The 11,339-nt window shown below is 36.1% G+C and overlaps 1 protein-coding gene and 1 pseudogene across 1 annotated transcript; both read left to right on the plus strand.

The window, feature by feature from the left end:
• Positions 1–1,229: 1,229 nt before the first annotated feature.
• LOC133862107 (small nucleolar RNA R71) lies at positions 1,230–1,327 on the plus strand (annotated as a pseudogene).
• Positions 1,328–5,003: 3,676 nt separating this feature from the next.
• On the plus strand, positions 5,004–6,845 carry LOC133860246 (uncharacterized). Its single transcript, XM_062295886.1, has 4 exons — positions 5,004–5,085; positions 5,245–5,536; positions 5,583–6,147; positions 6,366–6,845. Exons 1-4 carry the CDS (start codon positions 5,004–5,006, stop codon positions 6,843–6,845), a joined length of 1,419 nt encoding a protein of 472 aa, XP_062151870.1.
• The last annotated feature ends 4,494 nt before the right edge of the window (positions 6,846–11,339 follow it).

Genomic DNA, 11,339 nt, shown 5'->3' on the forward strand with positions numbered 1-11,339 from the left:
ATCGAAACAAAAATCGATCGATCGAAATAAAAATAGATCGATCGAAACCCCTTTAAGTATAAAAATAACAGCAAATCAATAAAAAGCATAAAAATGAAATATAAACAATCAACAAAATGAATGGGGTGCCTCCCAGGAGCGCTAAGTTTAACGTTTTCAGCCAGACCCATCAAAACTCACTGCTAATGAATGGATTTGTGTCTGGCAGTGGTTGGGAAAAATTTATCGTTTCGTGCCCATTCCAATTAGGATCCTCGAGACATAGTAGATATGGCACTTCAGGTTTAAAATGTGCCTCAAGGAATTGTGTGGTGGAGTGTGGTGCTTCGGTAAACACTCCCTTACCCTTGGCAAGTTTTTCCTTTTCTAATTGCTCTATTGGTTCAGTCTTTGTCTCTCCCACCTTTGGATCAATGGCTACCCCTCCACTCCTAGGATTTGTAACAGGCTGACTAGAACACTTCCCTATCTCTCTCTCATTAAGGGACTTAGCTAGTTGTCCAAGTTGGACTTCTAGCTTTGCTATAGACTGAGAGTGAGAATTCAGAATTTGAGTCTGAGACTCAAATTTACTGAGACTGGTCAACACCTTTTTCTCAAATGTAGAATTTCTAGGAGGTGAAAGGGCTGATTGCTATTGTGGGTTGGGAGGACGACTATTATGTGGTGGCTGATAAAATTGATTGTTGGACTGCTGATATGCTTGGTTTTGCAGTCCATTATATTGTGGAACATTAGGCCGCCACATATTACTATTGTTTCTCAAGGCCGGGTTATAAGAATTATTAAAATGATCACTAACCGGTCTAGAGTAAACTGCGTTCATCTGCTCAAAAGGAGGCTCAGAAGACTGTCCAATAATAGGACAACTTCGGGCCTGATGTGATGGATCGTAACAAAATGAACATGCATCATGTGGTGTGTGTATATGAGATGCAGTTACAGGAACAAAACCAGATGCAAGTAATTGATCTAACTTTCTAGATAAGGCATCCACTTTGGCATTCAAGTCCAAAGGTTGGGAAACCTCATAAAGAGTTTGGCTCTGGGTGTTTGTCCTACGACCGGATGATGAATGGTGTAAAGAGTTTTCTGATAAATTTTCAAAAAGTGTCCATGCATCATCCTCACTCTTCAACATAAAAGTACCCCCACATGAGGCATCTACCATCTGTCTATGAGGCTCAGTCAAGCCATCATAGAAGCACTGTACAAGTTGCCACTTAGGAACAGCATGATGTGGACACTTTCGTAAAAGGTCCTTCATCCTCTCCCAAGTCTCATGAAATGGTTCTCCCTCTATCTGTGAAAAACCAGTTATGGCTTTTCGTATATGATTGGTCTTTCCTATGGTAAAGTACTTTTTAAAGAACTCGTGTTGCATCTGAGCCCAAGAAGTAATGGAGTTAGTCTCTAAGGAAGTCAACCAATACTTAGCTTTTTATTTTAAGGAGAACGGAAACAAACGCATCCTTAAAGCATCCTCTGTAAAATTCTGCAACCTTATGGTGGAGCAGATTTCAATGAATTCATCTAAATGCTTATAAGGATCCTCAGTATTAAGTCCGTAAAATAATGGAAGCATTTGAATAAATCCGGACTTAATTTCAAAATGAGCTGTCGTAATATCCGGCAACTGAAGGCTTGAAGTAGGTGTGTATGTTGAGGGAACATAGTGGTCCCTCAACAACACGGGCTTTGGTTCTTCAGCCATTAGTGAATTAGAATGGGCTCTTAGACGTGAGTTCCGTTTGGATCTACTTCGTCTAAAAATCCGCTCTAAGTTTGGGTCGTATGGAAAAATAGGCAATGATAATGAACAACGACCAAACATGCACCAACAAAATTTAATCTATATATACAAGGTACATAAAATAAATGAAATGAAAAAGGAAGAAAACTAACCGATTCTGCAGTGAGACAATGCAGCAGCAACTGGAGTGCTACTGCAAGAAAAATCGCTCGATCGACATTTTGGTCGATTGTTCGAAACCTCAATCGATCGATTATATAATCGCTCGATCGATTCTTTGCAGAAAAGAAAAATGCAACAGAAATGCAGAAAAATAAATCTAAAACAAAATTAAAGTCTAAATATGCACAGGATAGTAAGAAATTAAATGTAGATTCGGTCCAGAGACAGCAGAAAAGCAGTGCTGCTCAAAACAGAAGTCGATCGATCGATTTTTTTGCAGAAACATAATTCTGCAGAAAACAGACAGAACCGAATTATGCATTAAAAACAGCAAAAACATAAAGTAGGCAGTAAGGAAAACAGCTTATAAACAGAATTTCCAGTATGTACTAAATCAAACTAAATACAATCCTAAATATCCTATAAAACAACTGTTAATCCCCGACAATGGCGCCAAAAATTGGTAGCGGGCTAACCAGCTACGTGGATTTTAAATTTATAAGTTTACCACTCGCAATAGTACGTATCGATTGTACTATAGTAAGGGTGATCGAACCACAAAGATTATTGGTTGTTTTGCATAATAGGATATCTAAAGGAACGTATCTAACTTAACTTAAGAGTAAAAATAAAAGCAAGGGTTGTAGAATTGAAGCTACAACAATAAAGTGAAGGAATGAAAGCGGAAAATGAAAACAAACTAAGAGAAAACTTAGGTTATTGATCTTGTCCAATCCTCAACCAAAGAAATGCTTAAAGTCTATATGGATCTTCCTAACATGCATGATATGAGCGCGTAATGGGCGTCAACCATTACGACGACCTCGACGTGAAACACTTTCGTTAAGACGTAGTTATAAAGAACCTAGTTTTACATTAATCTACTCCACGTAAAGATTAGTCTATAATTGAAAAACGTTTACACTGTGAAAGGTGTGGAGTGATTAATGCTCCCTAGCTTACTATTCTACAACATATCCTAATAAGTATACAAGATATACGAAAACCCTAACTAGGCCACAATCATAAGGTATCTAGTTTCACACCGGTCTATTCCATGTAAAGATTAAACTACAATGGAAAGACATTCTACACTACCAAAGATATGAAATGATCGGTGTTCCCTAACATACCCTATAAGGTGACTCTAATAGGTAATCATACATCAAGTCATATAGAACCATTGCAAAAGACATCATTCTTATTTCTAAGAATGTTGATTTTACTCAAGAAATCTAGGAAAACTCATAGACAAGTTTAACTCTTTTTCATGAATAAATAGATTGGAATCTTGATAACAAAACCTTTTAGCATGGGTTTTGATATCCTCTAGCCCTTAACAATCATTGAACATCTCAAGAAAATCCTAAGAATATCAAGAACACTTCATGGTTTTTGGATGGGATTTTGATCAACCCTAAGAACTAATTTAGCTAGACATGAATTGAATCTAATCTAAGCATGAATTTAAAGGAAAGCAGTAAAAAAACAAGAAAGAAATGAATAAAAAACAACTATATTAAAACTATGAAATTCGGATTACAAAAAGGGAGAAAAACCTAAGCTAGAACATGAAGAACAAAGAGGAAAAAGAAGAAGAAATTGCTCTATGGAATTAAGCCCAGAAATCGTGCATCAAAGTAGACTAAAACATGAGAAATTAAAGTGATACACCTGAGAAAATCCGAACAAACCTCAAAAGATGCATGATCTAACATAAATCTCTAATCTCATCTATATAGAGAATTGGATTTACAAAAGACCATCAAGAATTAAATTTAGCCACACAAACAGAGCTGGTCGGCGTCCATTTCTGTCCACAAAATCCAACTTATGATTTGAATTGCATAAAGAATTCAAAAGATCTTGAAATATCTGATTTTCTGGAAGACGGAGAAATCGATCAATCGATTATAAAGTCGATCGATTGCATTTCGCTCGATCGCAATCGGGCTTGTCCTGGTTCGATCGATCGAGTTTTGATTGACTTTTCTTCGACTGATGAACTTCAATCGATCGATTATAAAGTCGATCGATCAATTTGCCTTAGCCGATTCTTCAATTGGCAGGAGCAATCTCGAACTCTGGAATTAACTAAAATACCCTTGATGTATTTTCAGGTCTAATTCAAGTGTTTTGAATTAGATTTCAACTAAGACCTGAAAATAAGATAAAACACAAAACTACACGAAATATTATATTTACAACACAAACTAGGTATAACAAATGCAAGTTAAGGGATCTTGAATCAAATAATTCAAGACTTATCAAGCAGTAAGGAAGAGGAGGTAGTAGTTCCTGAGCCTCCCAAGAAGGAACTTAAGCCCTTATCTAATAGTCTTAAGTATAAGTTCCTAGGTCCAGCCGAATCCTTACCAGTAATTATAACCTCAGACTTAGTTGATGCTCAAGAAGAGAAATTACTAGATGTTTTGAGAGAGCACAAGAAGGCTATTGGTTGGACCATTAAAGACATCAAAGGAATCAACCCTTCGATGGTTATAAACAAGATACATTCGGAGGAGGATGCCAAACCATCGAAGAAGCCACAAAGAAGGCTTAACCCAGCTATGCAAGAAGTTGTAAGGGCTGAAGTGATCAAGTTATTGGATGCAGACATCATACATCCAATTTCTGATAGCAAATGGGTGAGCCCAATTCATGTTGTGCCAAAGCGGGCTGGATGGACGGTAGTGGAGAACAAGGACAGTGAGTTGGTACCCACTCGTATTCAATCAGGATGGAGAGTTTGTATCGACTACCGCAAGTTGAATGCCGCCACCAGGAAGGATCATTTTCCCCTTCCTTTTATTGATCAAATGGTGGAACGCTTGACGGGGCATGCTTATTATTGTTTCTTGGATGGTTATTTGAGATACAACCAGGTCCCTATGGGCCCAGAAGATCAGGAGAATATGACTTTCACTTGTCCTTTTGGAATTTTCGCCTATCATCGCATGTCCTTTGGGTTATGCAATACACCCGCTACTTTTCAACAGTGCATGGTCAGCATCTTTTCCGATATGGTATAACGTTTTCTAGAGATCTTCATGGACAACTTCTCCGTCTATGGTTCATCTTTTGAGGAATGTCTGCACCGCCTCACGTTGGTCTTAGTACGGTGCAAAGAGAAGAACATTGTGCTAAATTGGGAGAAATGTCATTTTATGGTAAAGCAGTAGATTGTGCTTGGCCACGTCATTTCTCATCGTGAGATTGAGGTGGACAAAGCAAAGATAGATCTGATCTCTAACCTTCCACCCCCACGTACGGTTAAAGAGGTTCGTTCTTTCCTGGGCCTTGTAGGATTCTATAGGCAATTTATGCAGGATTTAGCAAAATCACCAGGCCTCTATGCAAATTGTTGGTAAAGGAGACCCCGTTTATATTTGATGAGGATTGCAAGAACGAATTTGGGGCTCTAAAAAAGATTTTGACGTCCATACCCATTATCAAGCCACCCAACTGGGGTGCACCATTTGAGATCATGTGCAACGCTTTAGACTATACAGTTGGAGCTGTTTTGGGGCAGTGTATTGATAAACTCCCCCATGTCATCTACTATGTGAGCAGGACTCTGAATGATGCCCAACTCAATTACTCTACCATTGAGAAGGAGTTGTTGGCAGTCGTTTTTGTTTGGATAAGTTTCGATCATATTTGCTAGGATCCAAAGTCATCATCTACTCAGATCATGTGGCATTGAAGTACTTTTCTCCAATAAAGATGTTAAATCTCGCCTCATCTGGTGGATCTTACTGGTGCAAGAGTTTGATATAGAGATTCGGGATAAGAAGGATTTCGAAAATGAGGTGGCTGATCATTTGTCTAGATTGACTGTGGAATTCACTAAGGAAGTCACTCCCATCTCTGAGACCTTCCCTGATGAGCAATTGATGCACATTGCTCACACTCCTTCACCGTGGTTCGCAGATATAGTGAACTATCTTGTCACTGGTCACATGCCTTTGCATTGGGGGCGGCAAGATAAATCCAGGTTTATGGCCATTGCGAAGTACTTTTTCTGGGACAATCCTTACCTTTTTAAGTATTGTCCTGATCAAATCATTAGGAGATGTATCCCTGAGCATGACCAATCTAATGTCATCTCCTTTTGTCATGATCATGCATGTGGAGGCCACTTTAGTGCAAAGAATACCGCTGCAAAGATTTTACAGTGTGGATTTTATTGGCCTACCTTATTCCGTGACTCTCACACTACTATACCTCTTGTGAGCGCTGCTAGAAGCTAGGGAGTATTTCTAGAAGGAATATGATGCCTCTTAAACCCATTCTGATTGTTGAGATTTTTGATGTGTGGGGCATTGATTTTATGGGACATTTCCCAAACTCCTTTGGTTATCTATATATCCATGTTGTTGTGGACTATGTGTCCAAATGAGTAGAAGCTGTTGCATGTAAAACCAATGACCACAAAGTGGTGGTTCAGTTTTTGAAGGACAATATCTTTGCTTGTTTTGGTACTTCCCAAACAATCATAAGTGATGGAGGTAAGCATTTCTGCAATAGGATTTTTGAGCAGTTGATGAAGAAATATTTCATCACACACAAGGTTGCAACCCCATATCACCCTCAGACTAGTGGACAAGTGTTGGTATTTAGTCAGGAGATCAAGAGAATTTTTGAAAAGACGGTAAATCTTTCACGGAAAGATTGGTCTCTGAACTTGAATGATGCACTGTGGACATACCGCACAGCCTTCAAGACCCAAATTGGCATGTCCCTCTATCGGCTTATCTATGGCAACGCTTGTCATCTTTCGGTGGAGCTAGAGCATCAAGCTTATTGGGCCATCAAGCAACTGAACTTCGATCTCACGAAAGCTGGCTCACAGAAGAAGCTCCAACTCAATGAATTGGAGGAGTTGAGGAATGATGCTTATGACTGTGCCAGGTCATACAAGGAATGAATGAAGAGGGCCCATGACCAAAATATTCTAAGACGATCTTTTGAACCTGGTCAGAAAGTCTTTTTCTACAATTCACGGTTGCATCTCTTCCCACGTAAACTTAGATCTCGATGGACGGGCCTATTTATTGTTCGATCTGTTTTTCCTTATGGGGCCATTGAGATCGATGACCTTAAGAATGATATGACTTTTAAGGTCAATAGACAAAGGCTGAAACCATTCTTGGAGTTTAAGAGTTCGAAAATTGAGACGACCCCATTGAAGGATCCAAGCTATTTAGAGTAACTGTTGTCTCTAGAGGAAAGTCTGGCTGAAGACTTAAAACTTAACGCTTTTAGGAGGCAACCCTCATTATTTTCTTTGTCACTTGATTGTTAGTTTTGATATTGTTGTATTTTTCAGGATAAGTGTCTATCATTCAAGTTTGGGGGAGAATTTCTGCTACGTTACACTTGACTTGCGTCACCCAATTGGTATTGTATTTCTGGTCACATTGGGGACAATTTGTCTTTTTAGTTTGGGGGTGGGGTAGACATTTATGTTTCTGTCTTTTATTTTGTTGTTTTGTTGCTTTTATGTAAATGTTTTTTGAAAAAAAAAAAGCTTATGGCATTATCCAATAATGCAATGATTGGGAAAGTTTTGGCTAGGAAAGTTTTAGGATTTAAAAGTGTCATTCTGACCCCATTCACTTTCCTGGGAACTAACTTGGTCACACCTTGGATAATTCTGTTTACCCTATTCAAAAAAAAAAAAAAAAAATTGCTATGTTGTTGATTGAGCGTGATTACATCTTACTATGATTTGCTTAACATCCTGAAAGTTGCATATCATTTGAAATCTAAATCTGTTGACTCATCTGCTGGATTAGAGAGACTTCACTTGTTTTAATTGAAATTTACAAACACATTAGCATTGGTTTTGTGAGGCATGAAATTTGAATTGAGGAATATGTATCATAAGATTTGTAGGATGATTTGTTGATGAAACCTTGGCTTGAAAAAAATAAAAAATAAAAATTCATCAGTTTGAGTTCTCATTGAGTAACCGGGCCTCTTGCTTCACTAAGCATTGAGTGTTGCGTAAAAAGATGCGAAATTTAAATTTGATTGATTGTATGACTAGTTTGGCTTTGTAACCTTTTTGACTTGAGTAATTAAGCTCTTAGGAATATTTCTACATCTAGTGCCATAAAACCATCTGGTTTGGGAGTCATTGGCCCAACACTTGCTATAGGTCAATTAGAAAGCTTAAGAGAGTTAAGCATTGCACAGCCTACCAAAAAAAAAAAAAATTACATTTTAATTTAAGCCTTGGTATTTTTCATTTGATAAAATTCCTATAAATTTTGGAGTATACAAACTTTGAGAAAAATTGAAACCTCATGAGTCTATGTTAATCTCACTTTGCACTTATTGGAGCATGTGTTATCTCAATTTCCCAGCTATGAGTTAAATGATTTGTGATGTTCACCTTGTTAAGGCTACTCATGATATATGAATCATGTGTTTGTGTGGAAGTTTTTGTTTTGACAACAACATAGTGCTTTAAAATGTTTGTGGGTATCATTCCTGATAAACCCTCACGAGACTTCACTCGTCCTCTAGGGAATCCTAGGGGTTTAAAAGGCTTGTTGCATACGCAAAATGCAATCGTCTCTCCCACTAAAGCGGATTTATGTTTCTTGCTTTGATTTAATTTTTCATTTTGTTTTGCTAAGGGACTAGCAAAATGTAAACTTGAGGGTATTTGATGAGTGTCAAATTTTGTATATTTAGATCTCTTAATTTGCATTTGTTAAACCTTTAACTTTGTTATTTTCTAATTTCTTAGTTAGTTTTGGTGTTTTAGTATTTTGCAGGACTTTGAGATAAATTGTAGTATTTTTGTGGGATTTGCAAAGAAGCAGGAGAATAAGTCTTTAGAGCCATTCAAAGATTGGGTGTTAGGGTTGACGTGGCAACATCTTTAGAGAATCAATCACTTGGAAGGTGCACAAGTGCTCGAGCGACATACCCAGATAGTTGCTCGAGTGATTATCAGGGTTAACGTGGCATGCACAGATTTCAATGCTTTGACGGCTGCTGACACCCTAAACCCTAGCACACTTTTCTCCTATTAGGGTTTTTGAGGGGCAAAGGTGCCATTTTGAAAATATGGCCCTAAACCCTAGCATTCTTTTCTCCTATTAGGGTTTTGAGGGGTAGAGATGTCATTTTGTAAAAATTGGGTTTAACCTAATTTTCTGCTATAAATACCCTATGCTAGGCATCACTTAGAGTATCAATTTTCTTCATAACATTGTTTTAGCTCTTATCTTGTTCTTTTCTTTTGTAAGTTTATACTTCTTTCATTTTTCCTTTAATTTAAAGTTATTTAGTTTCTGTTCTTTCTTTCTTTGTCATTTTAATTTATCGCTTTAATTTATTTGAAGTTATTTAGTTTCTGTTCTTCTTTCTTTCTTCATTATTTTAATTTGTTTCTTTGTGTTTTCGATTGAAGCTAGCGTGTTGTTTTTAGTCATGAGAGGCTAAAATCTTCAACTAAGGTTGTAGATGAAATCTTGTCATTGATAACGTACGTTCTAATTATTTTGTTTATATAATCTCGTTTTTCTTTTTATTGTTCAAGTCCAAATTCAATTGATTGATGTATGTTTTTTGATTGAATAATTACTTATTTAAAGTTGAATATTCGATATGTTTTAACCAATGAATACATCAAATCATTCGATTGAAAAATGATATCCATTGTGATTTGTTTGTTAAAACAGATACATTGGATGATTTAATTTCAATTGAATATTCGTTGTGATTTATTTAATAGTTGGATTCATTAAATGATTTACTATGCATTTTTTTTGGGGCTTTGAACAATCAATAAGACATAATTGTTTATCGGGTGTATGAATAAAATACAAGAATGTGTTGCTTGATATGACGATGTGGATTTTAAAACCTTAGTGTTTTTTTTTTAATTGTTCTTATTCAATTTTAATTTAGTTTATTATTTTGCTTTATAAAAATCCCAAAAATTTGGCACTAAGTTAAAATATGATTAATTTAATTAAAAATTGATTTTTGCAACGCAATTCCCTACAGATTCAACGCCGCACTTACACACATTATATTGCAAACGACTCGTATGCTTGCGAATACAATTAAAACTCACATCAACTTGGTACTTGCTAATGTGATATTGCATTGAGATGCTGATGTGGTTGTTGCTATGGATACTGACATATCAAATGAGACACATATGACAGATAATAAATTATTAACTTAGACGGTAAAATAACACAATGACATATATATATTAAAAGAAAAAAAAATCAAATGGAGAAATGTTAAATACTTTTTTGGTGGCATCATCCAATTGACTATTCCACTTTTATTTTTTTAATTTTTTTTTTTAAAATAAATACGCTAATTTTTATGTTTGTGTTTTTGGGAGGGAATCTCTACAAGAAAATGATTTTTTTTTTTTTTTTTTAATGAATGACTTTTGGAGAGAGAGAAACTAAATGAAAAAAAGGGAAAAATAGTTGAACCAAGTGAGAGGGGCATTATTTGAATTAGAAAAGGGAGGAGGGACCACTTTGATTTAGATAGAGTATTTTATATGTGTTTTGAAAAGGATGAACCTAAATAAAAGAAAATAATTCATCTAAGTGAGAGAGTTATTATTTTAAATTAGGGGGACAAAAATTTGTTTATTATATAAAAATACTATTATTTTTCATTGAACCAGGGCGGGCTTGGCCGCCCCCACCCTTCCCCACGCCACTGCCCGTGCTTTGACAACAAATTTTAATTTGAAAATTTTTTTTTTTTTTTTTTTTTTTTTTTTTTGGTGTATGTCATAGAAGGGCGAGGCTGGTAATTTACTAAATTTAGTGTTGGACTTTTAGTCAACTATGCCAAGAAGCAAATTCTAACCACATGAATCTCTGTCTATTTTTTATTTTTTATTTTTATTATTATTATATATATATTTGACGGGATAACCATAGCGGATAAGATTGGTTGTTAATCTCTTTCTCTTTCTCTTTTTTTTTTTTTTAAATAATAAATGTTATTTAACAAACTGCCGTACAATTAGACAGTCGTATAACAGTCTAATAAATAATAATAATATATATTTTTGTTAACCCAATAAAAGATCTCACCTCCACACTATTGCTCCGTTTGTTTCAGCGTAAAATGGTTTATGAAAAATAATTTTGGCATTTTCCAGTGTTTTGTGGAGGCGAAAATAACAGTCAGCTGAAAAAATGATTTTCGTTTGACAAAAAATACTTAATAAATTTCGAAAAATGAAAAGTGTAAATCATTTCCACAGACGGCAGACGCATTCGACTCTCTTTTAAACTACGCAATCGACCTTCACGTTCAAACGTTCGACCATCACTGAAATTTAGCTGGTGCCAAAATCCGAAAACGTTCGGTCGTGTTGTCGGATTCCGTCCGCCTTCGCTGGAATGGCTGGATTCCA

This window comes from Alnus glutinosa, chromosome 2 (genome assembly GCF_958979055.1).
Source record: "Alnus glutinosa chromosome 2, dhAlnGlut1.1, whole genome shotgun sequence".
Taxonomy (NCBI): Eukaryota; Viridiplantae; Streptophyta; class Magnoliopsida; order Fagales; family Betulaceae; genus Alnus; species Alnus glutinosa.